This window comes from Typha latifolia, chromosome 15 (genome assembly GCF_019914945.1).
Source record: "Typha latifolia isolate L0001 chromosome 15, TyphaL0001v2, whole genome shotgun sequence".
Classification (NCBI taxonomy): domain Eukaryota; kingdom Viridiplantae; phylum Streptophyta; class Magnoliopsida; order Poales; family Typhaceae; genus Typha; species Typha latifolia.
In genome coordinates, this window is record NC_133100.1 from 1,906,675 (window position 1) to 1,931,716 (window position 25,042).

The 25,042-nt window shown below is 34.6% G+C and overlaps 1 protein-coding gene across 1 annotated transcript; it reads left to right on the top strand.

Moving 5' to 3' along the window:
* Positions 1-10,834: 10,834 nt before the first annotated feature.
* On the top strand, positions 10,835-22,907 carry LOC140801849 (protein transport protein SEC23 E-like). The gene is made up of 12 exons (XM_073157188.1): positions 10,835-11,780; positions 11,874-12,047; positions 12,720-12,881; positions 15,205-15,347; positions 17,801-17,876; positions 17,981-18,153; positions 18,261-18,342; positions 19,983-20,060; positions 20,361-20,522; positions 20,599-20,862; positions 21,972-22,076; positions 22,425-22,907. Exons 1-12 carry the CDS (start codon positions 11,025-11,027, stop codon positions 22,569-22,571), a joined length of 2,322 nt encoding a protein of 773 aa, XP_073013289.1. The 5' UTR covers positions 10,835-11,024; the 3' UTR covers positions 22,572-22,907.
* The last annotated feature ends 2,135 nt before the right edge of the window (positions 22,908-25,042 follow it).

The following is a 25,042-nucleotide window of genomic DNA, read 5'->3' on the forward strand; positions in this document are numbered from 1 at the left end:
AATGTTATGTTTGTAAATATTGGATTAGCTTGCAAAACCAAGATTATAGTCTAGCTCACATGGTAGATCAGTCCAACTATTACAGGGTTTGTGTTGAAAAGAGTGATCCGCTAATTAATGAGTTTTGGTGTTATTATACATATTCTACTCCTCTTATAGTAGATTTGAAGTTGAGATATTTTAAAAATTCACTTCTTGTGGCTCTAGATAGAGCGTGCTCTTGCAGAAATCAAGAAAGAGAGACTTGGTGTAACAACATTCGTTAGGGTGACCGCATATCATAGCATCAACATCGCCTATAAGGCTATTTACGGAGTGATACTAATTCAACAAAAGCTTGTAAAGTATTTAAGCCAACTCTCATTGGCCAATATATATATATATACCCTTGAAAAAAATATGTGGTTCAACGTTGCACGGTAACAAAATTTTCCAATTAGCTATGCTAGGGTTTCTCCCCCACACTAGGGTTCTTCCTCTTGAATTCTAATAGTGACTTGGCCTCATACTAGCCTCGCTTCTCCCTCCCTAGCTTCTATGCCTCTCCCCTTCTTCCTCTTTTTTCGCCATTGTCCCTTTTTCCTCCTACTAGCTATAGAGTCTATTAATGTGAATCTCATCCTTTGCTTCTCGGAGCTCCTCTCGAGGAGCAAAGAATGGAGGTTACCCCCACTAGAAGAGGACAACCTACTTCCATCAAAGAATTAAGTTCCTATTTAGTGAGCAAACTCTTTTCAAACAAGTCTTTCAACTCGATGGGCCTTAAGACTACTCTTTTTTGTGCTTGGAGTTTGAAGGGAATTGTGGAGTTTATCGAAGGTAGAAAAAACTCCTTTCTCCTCGCCTTCAAGCTCGAGATTGACAAATGGCATACCTAGTATAGTGCACCATGGTCTTTCAATCACAACTTCCTTATTCTTGTCAAGTTTAAGCCATCCTCCTAGTGGAACAGGGATGTTTCTCGTACCATGAGTTTTAGATCTAGTTCCATGGCCTTCCCTTCGAGTACTTTTTAGCAAAAGCTACCCTTGCCATATTAGAGAGAGTGTATTCTTAGGAAAATAAACCGCTATAATTAACTTACTTTTACTTCTAGATTATCTTACTCTTACTCCTAAGATAAACTCAAGACTAAAATAATTTATTAATGTTTGGATGCTTGGATTGTTAAATAAAGAAGCTCAGCCCCTTTATATATAGAGGTCAGGTATAATGAATCCTATTTGGACTAGCCCTAAAAGTTTATACAGCTCAAACTAGGACTTACCTTAGAGGCTTACAAAACTTAATTAGATTTATCTTAGTGGCTTACATGACTTAACTAGACTTGTCTTAAAGGCTTAAATAATATAACTAGACTTATCTTAAGAGCTTACATCATAAATTAACTAAAAGATCAATAAACTCGATCTATTGAGCCCAATGTCTTTATGATGCTATCAATCAGACCCCGTTCATATCATGTACTATTTAAATTATAATGGAATTGGTGGTCACTTTGGAATGTTAGTTTTTTTGTTAACTATTTAGTTGAAATTTTTTAGGTTAAATATATTTTAGCCTCATATATTTATGTCCAAAATTACTTTACCTTTTTATACTTTAAAAAGTCTCAAACCAGTCTCTATACTTATGACTAAAGTGAGATTGTTAATTTTTCTATTAAATTTAATCAAGTACAATGACTATTTTGATAATTTTGCTACATTATATCAAAATCTGCATATCTTATCTAACAAACACGATAAGGGCATTTTTGTTATTTTAATATTATTCAGTTAAGTTTAACAAAAAATTAACAGTTTCACTTTAGTCATAAGTATATGGATTAGTTTAAGACTCTTAAAAGTACATAGTGGTAAAGTGATTTTGGGCATAAGTATATGGGGTAAAATGTATTTAACCCATTTTTTTAGTCTTAGTTTAGTATGGTTACAATTAGTATGTGAACTGGGTTTATTGAAATGTCTAAGCATATATGTCATGAAATATTTTAGTTTAATTCCAAGACTGTAATAAATGTGTAAAAGTTGTAACTTAAAAAATGAGCATTCATTATTTGATAGATCATATTCTTCATAATGTTACATATGTTGTGTAAATGTGCAATAGATAAGTAGAAATTGCTACAATGGATGTCCATTTATTTGAGAAAATTATCTTGGCATCTAAAGAATTATTCAATATTTTGGTCAACTGTATTTTAGTTTCATATTAGGCATATTTGGCTTTCCAGATTAAAACCTTACCTATCATAATCTTATATTTCATATTATTTGCAAGATAAATAATATTTGATTTGTAAATGCATAATAATGTCTAGATGATATCATTTATATCTGACAACTATCTACATATATGCATCTATAGTGAATTGATTAGTTGATTTTGTGAGTTTTTCTCTTTATGTATAAATGATAGTAATAGATTCATTTTATACTCATGTCGGATTAAGATATAATTCGATCCAATTTGTATCCAAATCTAATTAAGATTATATAATCAATATCCAAAAGATATATGTATTCTTTAAGATATAGTTTTAAATTTTGTTAAAAATTTGAATTTGCAGCAAAAAATATGTATCTAAATTATTTTCACTTGTAACGCCTCCGCCCGGCACGGGGACGTGCACGCCCACGCGTCCACACTGCACGCGTGGCGCACGCAAGGGATCGGGCGGGGCTCGTCGCACACGGATACTCTTCTGTGCCCATACAATCATGATATCATCAAATACTATTTGCTAACATATCCATGCTCACATAATTCAACACCAAATAAAATATACTATCAACCAAATAAACCTATTAACATGTGAATATCCAAGTCCACAATAATATACACTAGACCACTAATTAATTTGGCAGGACCCACGCAAACCACAACAAATCATCAAGATACAACTAAACAACTGATACAAGAGTACATTATAGTCTGACCTGTATTATACCAATTATCGTCTATACAATGAAGTACAAATATAAAATAATAATACAACTCAATATCTGATTAAACTATCTTTTATGCCATCTCGCGTCTATAGCTCACCTCATTTTTCTAAAATATCTTATCGTAATATCTCGAGTCGGTACTCGGTATCACATACCATATTATCTGTGGGGGTTTAAAAAGAAATAAGAAGAGTCATGAGCAAAAGGCTCAGTAAATAAACTTTATCCTGAATTAGTGATGTCAAATAGAGAGTAAATCATACACTGAATAATATAAATCAAAAAGTAGCATGATGCCATATATGAACATGTATATATGTATCCTCAATGACATATATATGAATGAAATCAATTATCATGAATGAGCATATTATATCCTCAACCAAAAATATATCACAAGATGAAATTACCATATAACATCACCAAATATAACAATATATCATGTATATCAATTATGATCCAATAATACTAGTCACATCAATGATGATGCATGATGCATGCCAACCACTAGATAATCATATATGTCAGAGCCAGATATAATCCACATATAGAGCACTATCACAATTATCCATCTCAACTATGAATATCATCCCCCATGCTGGACTACGGTACTCGGCCCCAAACTCGATACACATCATGTCACAAGCTCAGAGCATACCCTGTCATACGCTAAGAGTATCTCTGTAGATAAATCATACCCTGCCATACGCTAAGGGTATCTCTGTGGATAAATCATACCCTGCCATACGCTAAGAGTATCTCAGAAGAAAGTAATCATACCCTGTCATACGCTAAGAGTATATCAATAATAGTTGTACCCTATTATATGCTAAGAGTACAACCCTCAGCCATTACTATACTCTGCCATATGCTAAGAGTATGGTCAGTACCAGTCCGGACTAGATACCGTTCCAACTATCACATCATATCACATCACATACACATGTACTTTTATGATTTCCTATACATGATAAATCATATGCATATATATCTAGTACGACAACAGATCATGCAACTCAGGAATTTAGGTAGTAAAAAAGTCAAGAGAAAAATTATGTAATACCGACTCTAACCATGTATCTAACACATATATACTTTTGCTAGTCTATCACATGCATACTCATGATAGAGATCATCCCGACATAAAAACCATAACAGTATAATTATCTCTAAATATCACCAATGTACTCATATCTCATAATCAAATGCATGATAAAATATGCTTGACTGAAATCATCTCTATATAAAGTCATATAATCATGTTGGAGGCCAAAACATGCGTGTACATAAGATATAATATATCATAATTTGAGAAAAATGTCTAGGAGATAAGACTACTCACCACCACTACAAATATCAAACAACCACTCGTTCACGTTGCTACGACAATGATCAAGCCTTGATAGCTAAGTCCACGGGATCCTAAACATGGGGGTCAGAATTTAAAATTATTTAAGTAGTATGATGTTAGCCGTTTATCTGATTAAACTCTGTTCATGTAATATATGATGATTTAGAAGGTTTTAGAATTTCTACTTATCTTTATTACTAGCTAGATTTTTAATTACAGATAAAAATAAAATTAAAAATATAGATGAAAACCTAACTATAATTATATCTTGATTAATTAAAAATTACTTTATAAAATAATAAATAAATATATAAGCCTAGTATTTTATTTATTACAAAAATAACAATATATAATAAATTAATAGAATTACTTAAAATGTATATCATAAGAATATTAGAATATAAATCTAATAATTATAATTTACAAATCTATCTATTAATCTAATATACATATAAGTAAATAAATAAATAAATAAATATAAGTATTACCTATATTTATGTGTAATAGTTTATAACCTAATTAATCATCAATAAACTTTAATTAACAATAATCATAATGATGAATATGTATTATTATTTAAATAAATAATGTCTAAATCTATTTGTATTAATTAAGACAGAAATACCTAAATAAATAAATAATAAAATTTAAAAGGATAATGGATCACTAGTACTAGTGTTGGGCTTGGCCCAGCACTGGCCTACTACAGTGCTGGGCCGAGCTTAGCACTGTTGTAGAAAAATAAGAAGAGAAGAAGCAACTGAGGAAGAAGAAGAAGAAAAGAAAAAAGGAAGAAAGGAAGAGAAGAGAAGAGAAGAAGGGAAGAAAGAGGAGGGAGGTGCAGACTCGAGCCAGCGGGGAGGGCACTAGCAGCTGGTAGCCAGCCAACTGCCGGCCTCTCGCCGGCGGCTTGGCTCCGACGGGCCCGAGCCCAAAGTAAGAAAAAGAGAAAGAGAGAAAGAGAGAGAGAGAGAGAGAGAGAGAGAGAGAGAGAGAGAGAGAGAGAGGAAGAGAGAGAGAGGCGGTGGGGGGTTTGGCAGCGGCTGCGGCGGCGCTGGGGCCCGCCGTGGCCAACTGGCCGCAGTCGAATGGCTGCGGCCACGCTAGGGGGTGCGTGGCACCCCCACGCCCATGCCCAGCTGCATGGGCACGATGCCGGCTACAGTGGCCGGCCACGTCGTGCCATGCAAAACTAATTTTTTTTTTTTAAGCCTAGGTTGTTACATCACCCCTAAGATTCATAAGTCAAATGAAGAGGTAAAAACCACATAACATGTTAGTTTTAGCATAAGAAAATTTTAAAATCAGCCTCAATTTTGTGTAAAACTCTTATTAATGCTTATTTAATAAAATGAGAAATGAAATTTATTATGCTGCATCCCCCTCACAACTGAAAATTGAAAATTAAAAACTGAAAACATACCAAAGCATTCGACAGTTAAATATTTATAGTATATCCATAGGAGATGACTAACTATATATATGCACATCATATTTCATTCTCAATATAAAATACATAAGTTTTAAAAGGCCTTATCAATAATTCATATTTATATGACCCTAATTTTTATTCATTATACATTATCTTTTAAGGCCCTAATCTTTCTTTTATTTATCAAAAGAATGCGTGATAATTAAACATCAATACAAACTACATAGATTCAATAACTAAAACGAGAAAGCATTAACTAGATTGTTAAAAAAATCAGCACTTGAACATCCTTAGTGCCATTGGAAACACGAGCATCTTCATTTGTAGCACCAAAAGGTGAGTCCACTTCTATGTCACTTTAGGTCTAGCTTTAACTCAACATCAGACCCAGAACAAGTGTCCCCAATATCTACCACTTTATCCATTACCCCCACCACAACATGAAATACACTACCCTTACAGTTAGTTTTATACATCAATGACGTATCTTTCATTTCAAATAGGTCCTTACAAGTGTTGATTTCATCTCTCCTAAATATGATCATGTATCACTTATATCTTCTAAAAGAAACATAGTACTAAAACCTTCTGAACTATTTAAATATTTTGAAGTAATCATTCAATTTGCCTACCGTTTGCTTTCCTATCTAAAATTGATGTGCATGCCAACTTATTTGGATTATGATTATTTAAGAGGCTTTTGTTGTCACTTTTTTTTCCTTTTTAAGAGGTATAAATGTTACTGAGTCATAATTCAGAGGGTGTTGGTATAATTTAGCTTAGAAGTAATAGTTTTTTCAAAAAAAAATCAAAAAAATATAGAAATAATGGCAAAGATTAGTGAGCACTGCAAGTTTGTGGAAAAATTGGATTCTATCATTGATTAGTAGCTTCTATAAAGCTCAGTTAGGACAATCAGCAAGATGGGTTTTAATAACCTTGACTAGAAAGTATAATTCATTGATAATGTCACCAATAATCTTTACAAGAACAAGCTCCGTTTGTAAACTGGTAAAATCGATTCCGATTCGTATCGAGTATTTCCCTCTGAAATAACTTAGCTATAAATTTTATTGCTTCATGATAATCACTACACACTTTGAGGTTCTTCACCACTCTAATTGACTCTTTTGCGCTTATACTTATAAATCCAAAGACAATTGCAATCTTCTCACTGTGATACATTATTGCATTCTCTTTCTATTTATCTTCTATATCATGAAGAATAGAATCTATAATTGGTTGGTAACCAAACTTCCTTATCTCTCTATCAATTTCGACTAGAAAAGCATAGATCTATTCAAATTGCGGGTGTGACCTATCTGATAGGCTCTGATACTATTTTAATAAGCTCTGATACTATTTGATAGGCTCTAATACCAAATAATAGGCTCTGATACCAAATTGACAGGATCTGGAACCAAAAGATCGGCTACGGAATAATTCCTTAAGATATGAATTCATTGCAGGAAGCAGTCTGCGCAATTGTAGAAAAATATTTGACAAATATTCTCCGGTAGTCAGAAAATTATGAAATCAATTGGATTAGATCCGTAACTTTCTAATATATGACTTTCTTATTTATACCCTTCACAGATTAGAAATACAGCAGGGACGAAAACACAGAATAACGTGGGTGATGTGGTAGTGACAAGTGGAGTGGATGTTAGGGTTATGGATGGGTATGAAGATGAGAGTGGATTGTGGAAGTGATTAAAGAAAGTAGACGAAAGGAACGAAGTGATCGAGATACCAAAGAAGTGGGGGCTCAAGAGAAACCTTGCCAAATGGTAGAGGTGGAAGGATGGTGAAGAGGGAGGATGAGAAGTCTAGAGAGAAGATAAGAGGCAAGAAATTAATATTCCAATTCCATAATAAAGTTGGCTACCATCCACATATTTATAGAGGCTAGCCAACAAATCCTAAAATAATATGAAACCATAACAAACCAACTAAAGCAGTATTTCTTATCTTGGCCGATTACCTCTCGGATTAAGCTTTCATTTTGTCATAGAGAGATTCCGAATCTGGAGAAGTCATGAACTTATCCAACTGGTTTGATATTATTGGATATATGTAGAATATTCTACGAATATTTTCCCAAAACTACGCAGAGACGGATTTAGCTAATTAAATAAAATCCTAACCTACTAAGACTCTAATTAAACCAAATAACCAAATATGATAATTAGACTCAATCTATTGAGCCTAATCTCTTTTTGATGTGATCCGATTTGATCTGATTCGTATCATTATCACCAACAACAAACTTATGAATCATATTATTCACCTCAGTAGAGATGTATCCGGGCATTTTGCACACCTTATTTTTTTTTATCATAATCTTCCTATATTTCTTGACATCATCGCGATGGTTTGAACATGCGTAGATATTTGATGTAAAAACATAATTAGCTCCATCATTTCGATCCAACTACAATAGATTTTGTGTTACTCTTCAACGTTTAACATCCTTGTGAATATAGCATACACGTAGCAAACTTCTCCAAACTATGACATTGGGTGGTATAGCTATTATCTCTATAAGATTTAATGCTTCTTTGAAATACTCGGCACAACCAAGAAAATCATACACTTTGCGCATTTGAGAGAAATTTTCTTGCCTTCAAACGCCAAACTTGAATGACTTTAGCCCGACAATAACCTGACAATGTGATACCATCAGACTTGATCTTCTTCCTTCCAACCATTTGAAGGAACACTCTAGATAACATGCTTTCAATGACAACTCATTCCTAGTCTTGCAATTACTGAATTCCAATAGAACACATTCCTCAAAGGAATTCTATGGAAGACTTCAAGTGCATCAGTTACACTCCCACATTTGAACATTTGAAGTACATATCAATAAAAGCATTACCTAAGATGACATCAATTCTCAAACAATAATTCTAGATATATGCATGGTTTGAATGAATGCAAGCATGCACCAAAAGCCCAAAATACACGCTTAAAACGTCCACAGTCAGTCTATTGAAGTTTAGTTACTGTATTAGGATCCCTCCTTTTAAGCTCAAAGAGGTAGCCTTGCAACCACTTATAAGATTCCTCATAGCTGCCACAGATTCCTTCTATTGCCTTCTGTTTAGCGTGATATGTCTTATAATAAACCTATTGAAACACCAAATTTTTTCTACATTTCAACTTGAACCATCTTCGAAGTGTATGCTTCAGTACTCTTCAGGATTTGCTCACGCACTTCATCGCGTATGAATAAACTTGTGCATTACTTATGATCCCTCTTAGATTTACATCTGTTGCATGCGTGTTGTCCAATAAGATATTTTATCTAGAATGTATCAACACCTATTATCTTTATAGCCTTTATCTTCAATAGATATTTCTCTAAACTACATCAAGCAATAATCTTCTAAGGGTTAGTTTTAATAGGCTTAATTCAAATTTACACTTGATAGCAAATGATTTCAGTGCTTTTACAAGCTCTGATGAGTTACGAAACATCTGTCCTATAATTATCTGATGTGATATATTGTGCCACTTTAGTTTCAACGATTTTTAAATGTTGTACATAAGATTCTATATAATCAACAGTACTTGAAATATGTTCATCATCACCATAAGGTTGGACGCACAAGTTTGTCGACACATCAACTTTATCTAGGATGGATCAATAGAATCAAAGATAGAGAATTTTTCTTGAAGATTGCGATCTATTTTTTCCTCATTTAAAGATGAATCGATGCAATCAATGATAGAAAATTCTTCACCAAGACTCTCATTGTCGTCATAGGAATCAATAACATTTACTCTGATAATGTTACTAGGATCACGTATAGGAGAATTAACCTCACTATCAAGTACATACTATCCATTTAAATCAAAGGGCTGATCAGTAGGATGATTGAGAAGAGACGATCCTCCTGCCCTTGAAGTATCCAAGTTAATATTGCTAGGATTTGGAACATTTGAAACAATAGGCAGCTGCTCATTCATAGAATTTTTCATTTAGATTATCCTAAAATAACACTAATAATATGACAATGTTAAATATTAAGGAAACTCATAGTTAAATTACGATATTCGTAGCCAAATTCATAGTTTAATTACAAAATTCGTAACTAAATTTGTCATACAATTACAAAATTCGTAGTTCAATTACGAATTTAGCTACTATATTCGTAGTTTAATTACGAATTTCGTAGATAATTGAAAGTTTAATTTTAAAATTCGTAGTTCAATTGTAAAGTTCATAGTAGCTCAATTACGAATTTCGTAGCTAAATTATGAATGTCATTACTAAAGTATGACATATGTTAATCAATAACGACTTTTATGTTCAATATCGTCATTAAAGTAAGCAAAAGTAATTTTCCGGCATATGTTCAATGTAATCACAAACATAAAAATATTAATTCACTCGGATAAATCCTTCTATTTTCTTATTCCAAATATTTGTATAGCTCGATAGAATAACGGTGACAGATTATACATCTCTACAACATCACTACCTTTGAAGATATCAACAAATATATCGTGGTTGTCCAAAGGAAATAGGTACTTCAAGGAGACTTCAAACTCACCTAAAGAGATTCGCATTACTTCGAAGAACTTCGACTTCAAATCTAACTAACTACATTGTCTGCTTATACTTTTGTGAACGATACAACCATCCTCATATTGCAAAAATCTCTTCTTATCATCCAAAATAATAGCACAATTATAGTGAAACAAAACTATCACATTACAGTCAGATAGATGTTTCATTATTATGAATATAATGAATAAACATGGGCGAGACAAGATGATGAAGATAAGTTCCCAAATGCACAAATTGGAAGAAAAATAAGAGGAAGAAGAAGAAGCAGCTCAATCGTTCCTACAACATTTAGTCAATCACCTTCACGTAAAAAATATTGCTTTCTATAAAAAGGGCAAAGTTGGAAGAAAAATAAGGAAAAGCCTCAAGTGTAAGGAAAACAAAAAATAACTCTGGTCTGCCGAATAAAAAAAGAAGTGAATTTTCGGTGCAAATAACTCTAATAATTTTTTATAATTATAAATAAATGTAAGGGTATTATGATTATTTTATAAAAATATTGACTTATTGTGCAAATCGCCGGTAAAATCCTAATACTTTATATTTATGAGCCGCTAACAAAATCAATCGATGTAGTAACCCTCCTCGAAGATTCAGATTCAACCGATTACATCCTTTTGTTTTCACGCATAACTCCTCTTCCCTTCCGATCCCGATCCCGATCTCTCTCTCTTTTCTCCAACTCCGCCACCTCTCCCAGCACCATCCATGGCGGCGGACCTCTCCGGCGCCGCTGCTCCCGCCGACCCCGACGGCCCCGACGCGGTCCGTATGTCATGGAACTCGTGGCCGCGATCCAAGGTGGAAGCGAGCAAGTGCGTTGTCCCCATCGCCGCCTCCATCTCCCCTCTCCGCCACTCCCCTTCCCTCGTCCTCCTCCCGTACGCCCCTCTCCGCTGCAAGCCCCCTTGCTCCGCCGCCCTCAACCCCTTCGCCCGCGTCGACTTCGCCGCCAAGATCTGGATCTGCCCCCTCTGCTTCTCCCGCAACCATTTCCCCCCTCACTACGCCGCCATCTCCGAATCCAACGTCCCCGGCGAGCTGTACCAACAATGCTCCACCGTCGAGTACGCTCCCGATGCCGCCGCCTCCTCAACGCCGCCGCCCGTGTTCCTCTTCGTTGTCGACACTTGCGTCCTTGAGGAAGAGCTCGAATTCGTCAAGTCAGCGATGCGGAGGGCCATCGGGCTGCTTCCGGATCACGCGCTTGTTGGGCTTGTTACCTTTGGGACGCAGGTGCATCTGTATGAGTTGGGATTTTCGGATCTGTCGAAGATTTACGTGTTCCGAGGGACCAAGGAAATATCCAAAGATCAGATCTTGGATCAGCTCGGATTGTCTGGTAAGGGAATGCGGCCTGCCGTACCTGCCGGTGTGGTGCAGTCCAACGGGCTGCATCATCCTTCGGGGTCGGTCAATAGGTTTTTGCTCCCCGCATCGGATTGCGAATATACGCTCAATTCGGTGAGACTCTAGTTTTGTTGACGGGCATTTCATATTCTCGTTCTTGTGGTTGCAATTTGGATTAAAGAGAATTAAACTTGTTTTGGCTTGCAGTTGCTGGATGAGCTGCAGACGGATCAGTGGCCGGTGGAAGCAGGAAAGCGGGCTGTGCGTTGCACAGGTGTTGCTCTAGGTGTTGCGGCTGGTTTATTGGGAGCATGCATTCCGGGAACCGGGGCTCGTATCATAGCTCTGGTTGGTGGACCCTGTACTGAGGGCCCTGGAATGGTAAAGATTCAATTCACTGTGTAATGCAATTTTTTAGTAAATTTTATCCATGTGGTTCTGATATTTTGTAATTGGAGGCATTGTTCTGAAAAAACAGCTGCCTTCTTGCTAATGTTGCCACCTTAGGCTGAGCCTGTCTAGGGATAGTGCAGGACCACCTATCTGGCTATGCCTCCACCTTTTAGCATCCCAAGTAATATTTAGTATGTAGGATGAGTTATGCTTCAGAATTGTAATGCTAATTTCTTTCTTTATAGAAAGACCTCTGCATTATTAGCTTCTTATAATGCAGAATAATTAATTTTACATGAGTGAAATTGGAGATTGAAACAATATGATTGTCATGTGAGTCAAATGTCTTGCTTCATGTGCATTTACAGTGCATTTGCTATCATAGGCTTTAATCAAATAAATGATATATTATATAGAAGTCCAAGTTATCATTTTAGACTACAATATTTTGGCAACAGGTTTTGCAGAGTGCATGCAATCTGCTGTCCTGAAATAAGTTATGAGGTAGATAGTTAAATAATGTATTTTGCTACTGGCTGACTTAGTAAAGGAAGTATGCAAAGACACGCTACAGAGGAATTTCATTCCCCACCTTTAGTTGCTGTCATCACTGCTACGAAGCACTTTCTGCATTTTAATATTTTATATTGGAATTTTCAGATTGTGTCAAAGGATTTGTCAGAGCCAGTACGGTCACATAAAGATCTTGACAAGGATGCAGCTCCACATTTCCACAAAGCTGTTAAATTCTATGACAATATTGCCAAACAGTTGGTTAACCAGGGCCATGTGTTGGATCTTTTTGCATCTGCACTTGACCAGGTATGTAATATTTATGATTCTGGTAGATTTGTAAGGTATTGTCTAGTGAAAGTTGGTTAGATTCTATCATTCTAATAAATTTTCTTCATGATTTTGGTTCTCTCATAAATCAAATTGTATGTAACCTTTGTATTGCCTGATGCGGGAATAAAAAAGATGGAGATTAACAGCATGGTAACCTTGAGTTAGTGCTCTATGGGATAGAAGTACATGTTTAAACACAGTTATATGTTAATATGAATGACTAATGAGTCTAACAAGTAAGCTGTGGATGCACTTACAATTATTAAAAGACAGTAAGCAGTAAAGGGGCAGTAAGAGTTGTTTAATTCCTAGCCACGAGGTGGATGCCTAGGTGGGCATATAGCAAAATGATTTTCTTGTCTTCTTTTTTGGTAACAAGTAATATCTGAAGCAATAAAGTAGATATTGCTACATGAGACACCAAATAAGAAGACTCTCGTTTGGTTTCCCTTAAGGAAAAAAATCTAGAGTAGCTATTCTATTTTTTACTCTTAAAATTGTACCTCTAATCTAGAATAAGAAAATAGGGTGTTTTTTATAAACTAAAGTTGTGGTGTAATATTTCTATTTTATGTGATATAAAGTTGAGATAAAAGAACAAATAAAAAGTTGAAATTGACTCATATGCCGTTGGTTTGATATATAAATTTAAATTGAAGGTAGTGTTTACATTTTTTGTAGGTATGTAATGCATATTTGGGTAAGAAGTGAGATAGGTAGGTGGTAAGAGAGAGGAGATAGGTGAAAAAATTAAGCAAAATTTTTTAGTTTGTGAAATGAGATAAATGAGAGTTAGGAGAAATGAGAGGATTTTTTGTGAAATAATTTTAGTCAAATTAAGGGTAAAATTTTAATTGGGCTTACGAGTTGAATAATTCATGGATTGAAATTTCGATCGATTCTGACCTATATTGCTGAAACGGATCAGTCGATCTCCGACCTGAATCGTCTAAAATGGACGACTGATACAATTGATATAGCAATATGTATCATTTTTTCAAATGGTCAATTCTCGATCCTGAAACATGAAATAATTTGAATAGTGCTTCTAATCTATGGTAGGGATAATTTGATATTTGGTTACAAATTTAGAGTAGTGTTCCTTAATCTACAATAGAGAATTCTTACTAGGAACCAAACAGGGGCTAAGGAATTATATTTAAACTAAGAACGATAGAACATCTTAGATGGGTATATTAATAATTAAGTTGAAGTTTAAGGACACTCTGATTATGAAAGCTTCATATAACGTGCTAAAACTGATGCCTAGGTGGCACCTAGATGGTCCTATCTAGGGTCTACTTCTACCATAAGCAACCAACGGTATTGTTTTCTAAAGTGCTTCAACATCACCCAAATTAGCATCTTTAAATTCTGGTATGAATGCATATTTTCTCTCATTTAGTTCTATATTTCTATTAAGTTCATTTATCTTGTGGAAGTGTAATAGTAAAATCAAATTAGCAGATTTTACTCTGAAGTGGATATGAAGAAATTTTCTGTCAACCCACTTGGGATAACATTTACTAACTCAATGCTAGATTCAGATCTAATGTTGAACTTCTTACATGCCCATTAAGTAGGTTTGCTAAATAACTAATAATTATATTGATTAGACTTTCAAGAGCTGAAGAAATTAAGCTTACACTGCACTTGCCTTTGCTCATTTGTCAATTAAATTACTGGGGTAACCTGCAAAACTAGGCAAACAGTGTTGTCTTAAATGTCTTAATGTCACTTCATCATTACTAATTTCTTCTTAATTTTTCTTGGGTAAAATATGTCTTGATGGGATTTCTCTCCACATGCAACTGCAGCATACAGGTTATAAGCTTTTAATTAATTTCTAGTTATTGGACTTATTATGCTCATCTATACTTCCATTTATCACCAAGAAATAACTTTAGTAATCTTTATTCAGCAAAACAAATGTGCTCCTTATTCCTGATGACTAAATGTAACAACTCTGATCAGAGTCTCATTGTTTCAATCAAGCTCCTCAATTAGTTTTGAGTTTTAACATTGACCGTACCTTGCATCATTTAATCACATTGATCAACCTTCCTTTAGCTACAACCCCCCGACCATGTCTTGTTCAACAAGCCACAGTTGGTCTTAAGTGATAAAGTGCAAAAGTAGAGGAAATGCTAATGATGATTTTTACCTTGTCCATCATTTTTTATTTGTGAAATGTATCTATGATCTTGATTTATCTCATTGCTATTTCATTCTTAAAAATGATTTCTCTTCTCTTTTATGCTTGGAAAGAATTTTATTACCTTTTTGAATTTATTTCCAGGTTGGCATTGCAGAAATGAAAGTTGTTGTTGAAAGAACAGGTGGTCTTGTTGTTCTGGCCGAAAGTTTTGGTCACCCAGTTTTTAAAGATTCTTTCAAGAGAATATTTGAGGGTGGTGAACAGTCTCTAGGCCTTTCTTTCAAGTTAGTTTGCTGCTACTTTTTTTTTTCATATTATACAGTACTGTATGTCTTTTTGTGTACTGAAAGATGGTTTGATAATTTTCTGCACTGAATGTCAAGATCAGCAACTATCTGTCACTTCATGAACTTGAGCCTTATCCATGCTACTGCAGGGTCAGATTTGTCTTCTTACTTTGCCTTTTGACATCAGGATAGATTCCTTGCGAGGAGAAGTTTCTCATTCTGTCCATCTGAAGTATTGTGTGGTCTAACCGTCTTACTTTGCCTTTCCGTCTCTCTATTAGTTGTGCAATTCTGTCCATCTGAATCTCTCTTTTCTAAGGTTTTTCTTGTTAAATTGTGAACTGGTTATTTTAATTCATGATACTTCTAGTTTTACCTTGCATCCATCTTTCCGTCTCTCTATTAGTTGTGCAATTCTTAAGGTCTTGCATGTTGCGCTGATCTAGCTAAGCATTCTTGACTCTGTAATGTCTGGATATTCGAGTTAGATTAATTCAAGGGTTCTTTGGTGGAACCAATTACCTCAGGTACTCAGCACTGGTCTGACTCATTCGTTAGATTATAGTGATAGTGATTGTTGCTCTCCCTCTCTCTGTTCTACTAATTGATGCAAAGTATTATAATGAATTTAGTGCTCCTAGTGGATATCTGTTATTTTTGTCCCACTACCAATTATTCTCCTGAAATTTGCCTAGTATTTCAAATATGCTGTTCAGGCCTTTTAATCTTGATATGCATGAGTGAGCCAGGTATTGGTGCCCTCATTCTCCGTACCTCAACAAAAACCTACTTTGAGGCTCTTAGTCATTAGGTGTGATTATAATGCTTACCCTCTGATCTTAGATGTCATGGGGTTCAAGTTTTGGAACTCCAAAAATGAGGATAAGGTTGTGTTTACTACGTACATGGCCCCTCTTTAGACCAGCGTAGACATGAGCTTCATGCACTAGGATGCCCTTATAATCTCTTACAGTTTATCTTTTGCTCTTTGCTCACAGTAATCCCTCTCCAAACATTGAATAATTTCTTATTAGATTTGTAAAACTCAAAAGCCAACATGAAATAGCAGAAAATAATTAGGATGTACGCAATAAGAGTTTGAGTAGCATATATGTCAAAAACCCATAAGCATAGAGAAATAGTCAATAAGATGTATTAATGTATTATAAGGAAACAATTAGAATAAAGCAATGAAAGAAATGCAAGCCAAATCCTTTGACAATAGGTTCAATCAAACATTAGATTATTCCCCTACATGTCTGTGTTTAGGTTTGGATAAATTAGTAGGCATATTCAGGTTCCAATTGCTAGTGCCTATCCTTTGAGTACTGTTCTTAAGGGACGAGTCTAGGATAGAATAAATGCTAAGTTAGAAGATGGAAGAGAAGTTTTAGGATTTAAAGGTTTAAAATTAGTATATTGAAGAGAATAATTCAATGCAATTTTACTACAGTCGGAGGCACATCAAAGTGAAGAAAACATTGAATTTAAAGATCAGGAGATCAGATATTTGTTTGTTACATTGAAACAAGTGTTCGACATGAGCTACTGATGCCTTCTCTAGTTATCCTGTGTCTCTTAAATTAAAAGGAAAAAAAATGAAAAATTATAGGACAGCTGTTAGAAAAATAATAATACTTGTGATTTTAAAAGTTGCTTCATCATTTGTTGGTTGTAAATGATTAATCTCAGTTTTGCATCAAGCTAAATAAATTCAAAAGATCAGCTTATTCAAGACATCACAGTGGCTCTCTTAGAATCTCAGATGCTACTCATTGAGGCCAATTTTGGACAGGCCAGTAGCAGATTGTGGTATGATAAACTTGGAGAAAATAGTAGGAGAATATTTGATAAGGAGATAGAAGGATAGCAGGGACAGGGCTGAAGTGGAGTGTGAGGGGTTGAGTTGCAATGTAGGGGAAGATAGGCCATGAAGTGTAAGAGAAATACAAAGGAGTTGCATCCTCATGGGTGTAGGGCTCGTACTGAAGGAACAAAGAGGGGGCGAGAATTATGGTTAGAAGATGTTTATGGTTGGTTGTTTTATCCTTTCAGGGTCATAGATTGCTTGCTGTTTGAGCTCATACTGGCACTTCTCACAAATTATGTCTTATAATGTGATAATGTCATGTGAGTGAGTTAGAATTTGTGGTTAGGTTATGGCGTATGTAGTTCAGCAATGTTGTTGTTGATTTTAAAATAGAAGGGAATAGAGGGGGTTTCGTTAGTAGATAATTATATATGTGGGGCCTTAGGGATAGTCTTTGGCTCTCTGCACATGCATATGTATTTCTTTGCAGTGTACAACATGTTTCACTTCTTAGACTCTTTGTATTGCTATTGCTATTTTGTCGTAGCCATTACTTTCTTGATGGATTATGGCCCATATGTATGCTAATACAACTGCAAAAATGCACTAAGTCACTAACGCTGATGGGTACCTTTTCTAGTGGCACACTTGAAATCAATTGCTCAAAGGACATAAAGATTCAAGGAATTATTGGACCATGTACATCCTTGGAGAAGGTATCCTATCTAAAATCTTACATGAGTATATTTACTTTAGTAGATTTGTATTCTTTAGCGAAACTGTTGTCCAAACACTAATGCTGATATTACAACTCTTGCAGAAAGGAGCACTTTGTGCTGACACGGTAGTCGGTCAAGGAAATACAACCTCATGGAAAATGTGTGGTCTTGATAGGACTACTTCCTTGACTGTCTTTTTCGACATTGCACCAAGTGAACGATCAAGCCAACCAGGACATCCCAACCCCAATTTGTACATACAATTCATAACAAAGTAAGATAGTAGTTATGTTGGTGCATTTTCTTCATGGCCTTTAGCTTTCTCTTTCTGCTGTGGCAATAGATTTTACAGTCAGCATATATTATGTTATTTTCTTGCAGCTATCAGAACCCTGAAGGCCAAAGGAGGATGAGGATTACGACCATCACCAGAAAGTGGGTGGATAGTTCTGCCAACACCGAGGTCGGTTGTGAAAATCGTAGTTCAAAGTTTCAGTTTTTGTTTTGGTTTCAACTTGGTTTAAAAACGAAACATTTCAGTCAGTTTCTGTTCTAATTTCGTTGTTTCAGTTCAGACTTCTTTTGATAAATAGTCTTCTTTATCTTATTTTTCAATGCATCATACAAAATCTAATAGCATTTAAGCAGTGAGGTTGATCTTGAGTTAGGTACAAGTTAGATTCAAGTCAAATCCAGCTTAGAATTTAAAATATATATTAAAAAATTATTATTAGGACTGTTCGGTTGGATGCTAGTTTTGGGGGGCAATTTCGGATCGGATAGGACTGACAAAAAATGTCTCAGTTTTGGATGAATTCAAAGCATGCTGAAAAACTGAAAATTGACATCTTCTCTATCTATGTTTATATAGATATATATATTGTATATATTTCTCCATTTATTTTTACATACATATATGGGAAAAATACATTTTACCCTTATATGGTTGAGTCGTATTTCAAAATGTCTCCTTGAACTTTCATTTGTGACACTTAATTCCTTTGTGGTACTGAGTTCTGACCTTTCTTTAATTACCTAACAATCATTAATTTTAATTAAAGAGATAAATGCCCCTTTTAATGTGCAATAAAAGAGAAGATAAAAGGCAAAAATGTCAGTTTGACAGTCTTACTAGAAAATTACCCTTACTATTTTCTTTGGATTGAAAAACTAACGGTTGGACATAATCAAAACTACAAAGGTTCGGTCACAAATGATGGTTTGGGAGGGCATTTTATATTTTGGCCAAACTACAAGGGGTAAAAACATCTGTTTCTAGTTTTCCCTAATATCCCTATATATATATATGTATGTATGTATATATAGATGGACCGAGAGAGGAAGGTTATGTTTGGAAAGAGAGAATATGAGAAAAAGAAGAGAAGAGAAGAGAAGAAAAGAGCAATTTGTCTCCTTTGTTTGGACATATGAGAGAAATGACTTTTTATCCTCCTTTCTCCACTTTTAGAGAGAAATGAAAGTGACCCTTAGAGGCGATTCTTTTTCTCCCTTTTTCCTCTATTCTCTTCCAAGTTTTCTATCCAAACAAGATAAATATTTCTCTCCTTTTACTTTATTTTCTCTTCTTTTCTGTTCTCTCCATTCAAACAGGGTGGAAAAGTGAGGGAAGGAGAGGGGATTACATGAAATGGAGTTTTTTTTAATCTTATTTAATATGTTCACTATGATAGTTGAAGAGATGACTACCGTACTGTAGTATGCTAAGCCTACCATACTTTTTACCAATGGTTTTCCTTTTGCCTTGTGGTGATTTTTATTGATTATTATCAATATTCCCTGTGCATCTTTGAGTACTGATGTTCAGTTATTTCACTTACTTTAAGGCTACCTTGTGCGGTCTTGTTTGCTTTTGCATCAATCAATATGTTAGAAATGTGATGACTGTATGGAGAGGAGGAAAAACGAAAATAAATTCAAAGGAAATATGAATTATTCAATTTTGATGCTCCTAATAATTGACTTACTTTTCTCTTATCAAATTTGATCACCATAAAATTGAATTTCATATTTGTCTTTTCTTCCTTATAACAATGATTATTGTACATCACTTGACTACTTATGTGGAACATTATTTATATGTAGGAATTGGTTGAAGGGTTTGACCAAGAAACTGCTGCTGTTGTTTTAGCAAGATATATCTCCTTGAAAATGGAGATGGAGGTAAGCTACAGATTTCATGAAAAATGAAAATAAGTATATATTGCAACCAAACTTTATTCAGTTCTTCTGTAAAGAAAAGGAGGGAAATATTTTTCATACCTGTCAATTAGATGTTATACTAGGCTATCAGTCCTTGAACTTTATGAAAACAAGTACTTATAATGCCTGATTTTGTATGAGATAGGCTTTATGGAAAATCATGAAGAGTTTTGAGTGAATTTTCTGGTTCATGTGGTCATATCTAGATACTGCACTAATCTGCCTGTTTTAGATTTGGATACTAACTACTATTTTTTGCAGGAAGAATTTGATGCAACAAGATGGCTGGACAGGTCCCTCATTCGACTTTGCTCTCGATTTGGTGATTATCGTAAAGATGATCCTGCTTCATTTACATTCCACTCCAATTTCTCAATATTTCCACAATTTATATTCAATTTGCGGCGATCACAATTCGTACAGGTAATACATTACATTAGTTATCATAAACTTTGCAGCCTAATTCCATATCTTCTGATTTTTTGAATTTCTGCTACAGGTTTTCAATAATAGTCCAGATGAGACAGCTTATTTCCGAATGCTGTTGAACCGTGAGAGTATCATGAACTCAGTTGTCATGATACAACCTTCACTGCTTTCATACTCTTTCAATTCACCTCCAGCTCCTGCGTTGCTCGACGTAGCATCTATAGCAGCAGACCGTATACTATTGCTTGATGCATATTTTAGTGTTGTTATCTTTCATGGTATGACAATTGCTCAGTGGCGCAATATGGGTTATCAGAATCAGCCTGAGCATCAGGTAAGTTGGCGGATGCTATTTATACTCATCATTTACTATACTGCAAATTTTGGATTGTTATATTTAGGTTGTAGTGGCTGTCTTTTCGTTGCTAGCTATTTATTAACTCTTAGGCTACTTAAAAATTTGAAGATGTGGAAATTTGAATTTTCTTTCAGGTATTCTAATTGTTTAATCCTATTTGGATCATACTGTAGCATAAATCCTTTTAACTTCATTTTAGTCATATTTTGCATTCAGTTCTACTTCGGCAATTTGTTCAGACAAGTTGGCTTTCTCATGTTCTGCAAATTATCAGCTCCAAGTCTCATCACAAATATGCAGGAATTAGCCTTGCTGGTTAAACAAGTAAAGATAGGAACATAATATATATTTAAATGATCTTCCAGTATAATCCAGCTATTGCTACTCAAATGAATTGTTCAATGACATATGATTGTTGACTCCCTGAAACTAAGCATTTCTATGGAAAATCTTGTACTGATGACAGGGACTTTGTTACTCTTTTATTCCTTAATAGAGATGATCATTGAGCTTGGCTCGAACTTGCCCCATTTTAATCGGGCTAAGCCTGGCCCGAGCTTGGTCTGGTCCCGGCCTGACCCGAGCTAGAGATGGTATGGGCGGCCAGGACTTCTTTGATGATGTGTTCTGAATTTCTGATTATCAGACCTCATTTAAGTGAATTCATGTAAATAATAAATATATTCTTTGCATACAGCAGCAATATCAAGTTGAAATATATCCCTTATATACCATCTTAGTTACTCTAGATAGAGTTAAATAGGGTGACATCTAGGTTCTTGGATTCACCAGCCTAAACAACTTCAGGGTTGGTTGGTCCTGCAATGAAATATGGAAAGGGAATTCTACTTTACTGGTTCTGCATCTTATGCAGTCTTTGGAAATAAGATATAAGCTAACAACTAAGTGTGTTGGTGTTAGAAGTCATGATGAGAAGTATGCAGTCATTAGTATTCAAGTTCGATCTGAACTAATCCCCATGAAGATTGATTTACTACTATTGATGGCCCACAGGATCAACTTTCTTGGTACTTGATTAAAGTTGCAGCATGTAGTGATTCATCATGCTTATTTATTAAATGCAGGCCTTTGCTCTGCTGTTACAAGCTCCACATGATGACGCAGAGATGATTGTTGGAGGTCGATTTCCTGTACCAAGACTAGTTGTTTGTGATCAGCATGGCTCACAGGTCTGTGTTTTAATAGCTGTTACTTTCCAATGTCTACCTTCCTATATAGTCAGTAGCTGCATGCTGTCTTCAACTTCCTGATTCCCAAACCTATAAAGTTGCCTGACATGTCTCTCACTACATAATATTTATCACAGGAAACTTTTGAGGTTGAAAAAGTATAGAAAGTAAACAAATTAAAAAAAAGGAAGAACAATGTGTTCCAAGTTATTCTAGCCCATAAGCTAGAAGGCTGTGTCAAACTCTTGGAAAGGGAAAAAGAAAAAGAAAAAATCTAAGCAGCTTATCTCTGATACCTTAATATTGCCAGAAAAATAACAGTATGCTTGGACCTGATTGTTTATGCAGGCAAGATTTTTGTTGGCAAAACTGAATCCATCAGCCACATATAACTCAGCCCATGAAGTGGCTCCGGGTTCTGATATCATCTTCACAGATGACGTTAGCTTTCAAGTATTCTGCGAGCATCTTCGAAGATTGGCTGTTCAGTCTTAAGGAATTGAAGCAAACCCCTTTAGTTTTTCCGAGTTGTTTAACTTATTTAGGTTCTGAGATTGTTACAATTTTCATTTTTATTCCTTTCCCCTGTTCTATACTACCACCTCATATATTGTTGATACCAGACCAGTTTTCTCATTGGAAAATAAGCTAAAATGTGCATCATTTCTAAATGGTTTTTGCCTATGGAGCTGGCAACACTGTAGTCTGATCTTTTTTTGTTAAAATCACAGTTGGGGAATAGATTTGAGTTATTCACCTGCTAGTTTGTAATTTCGGAATCAGAGGTATTAAGATGCTTATACTTGGGAATTCATCTTTTTTCATTGTCCAGCTGTTTGTCTTCTCGTTTTTTTTTTGTTTTTTTTTATTTTTTTTGTGTGGAAATCATCTAACCTCTCTTGACTGCCGTAATTCTCTCAAATGGATGTATTTGACACTAATGGGGCAGGAATCACGAGAGAGACCGCATGTCTTGTCGTAAATCTTTCGTACATTGCAAAATTTACATGTTTTAATTATATCATACAGAATCCACTAGTATCTTCTGGTATATTGGAATTGTGAGAACTTGAGTTACTAACGAACAGAGTTGTCAGCAATAGGCATGCATTTCTGTTAGGTTTGAGAAAAAGTGAAGCTCATCTAGCTTATAGTTTCTGTTGAGCTTATCAGTATTAGGCCTTTGTTCACTTATTACAGCACTTGGAAACTTCGGAGCTGAAGAATAAAAGCGTACAATCACAGAATAATATATGTTATTATGTCAAATCACATTGGATCTTTCTATGGTTATGCTAAAATCTACAGTCTCTTGGAATTTTCAATTGTCACTCTACTATTAATACTTCTAATATTACTTCAAAACTTTTGATCATTTTACCTTTTATATCACTCTTTTTAAAAGGTTTTTAACATCTAAATATAAAAGTGAGAAAGATTGAGATACTCCTATCGAATAAGGCTAAATCTTGAAGAAGTATTCAATTTGTAACACTGAAAAAAAAGAGTTAATACTAATACAAGTTATTATGTTATTTAGTTAAATATTAGTATAAAGAGTAATAATTATATTTGATGCGATATAAAGTTAATTATATTTGTATTGGGAATGGATGACATTTTAAATAAAATAACGAAAATACTTTTAATTAGATATAAAGTAGTGCTAGTAATTATGTGTTATCTAATATAGGGATATAGTAATTTTGGTTTATAATTAAATTTATTTTAAAAGTTGCATCGAATAATTCGAGATAAATGATAAATATACTAGAAGAAACTAAACTATTTAGTTATTACATCACAATAAGAAGACTTATTACAGAAAAAAATATTATTTATATTTAATAAGTGATCGAGGCTTTATATTATAAACTCTTGAAAGACACTCAGCATCTAAAATGTAAAAGTGAGAAATATTGTGATGAAAAAAAAGAGTATATAACTTAAGAAGTTTTCACACAAAATAAAATATTTTTTAAATAAAGTTATTTTGATATATTTATATTAAATTAATTTCAAGCAGTTGCACGTAGGTTAGAACTACAAGAGGAGTTAAACGAATATCTTCGGAGGACATTTTAAATTTTGGCATGCGATCATATGTATGTAAATTTTATTTTCCCTACATTTAATTAGTAAATTATATTTTCTCGAGTGAGGGTTCTCTCTTTTTTTCCTCTTCTTTCTTTCTCTCCTTCCTCCACCTCTCCCTCCTTTTTCCCTTCTTCTCTTTCCTTCTTCTCCCTTTTCTATTTACTCCCTCTCTCCTAAATGATCGTCACCTTACCTCGTTTACTCCTAAACGCGTGAGAATTCTTGTAGGGCTTATTCCAAGGCCTCCCATTTTTTTATTTACTGTGTAACAAATTGACAAATTGTAATAGAATGATGAATAAAATTTTAGGTCAGGAGAGGGTATAAAGGAGTCTATATATGAGAAAAAAAACGAATCGCATAACAATTTATTCTCAGTAACAGTATGTATCCAAGTTTTGCCTGGTGTCAGTATCCGAGTTTTGCCGAAATTTCAACTATATATATCATCCGTACATCAACTTAGTTTACATAATATACAAATAATAAAATAAAAGTAGACTATAATCAAATCCACCTTCTAATAAGTGAATCTCTAAACGATATTATTATCACATATCATGCTATATATTTGTTCAATACCTTATTCCTCATTGATTTACAGATCAATTATAAATATCACCGAAATCCAATTCATACCCAAATACAAGTGGATAAAGCAATGGTTTTCCACTATCCAATTCTCGTGGAAATTCACCCCTAAGTCCATGTATAGCTTTCACTATATCGCTTATAAGTAATCCTTAGCTACAACAGACTGTCCTTTTTACTTTTTGTTGATCAAAATGAATTTGCCCTACTTGCTACCACAATGATCCAATAACAGTTCTACTGCAAATGCAAATGATAAAAATCATATCCACATGAGA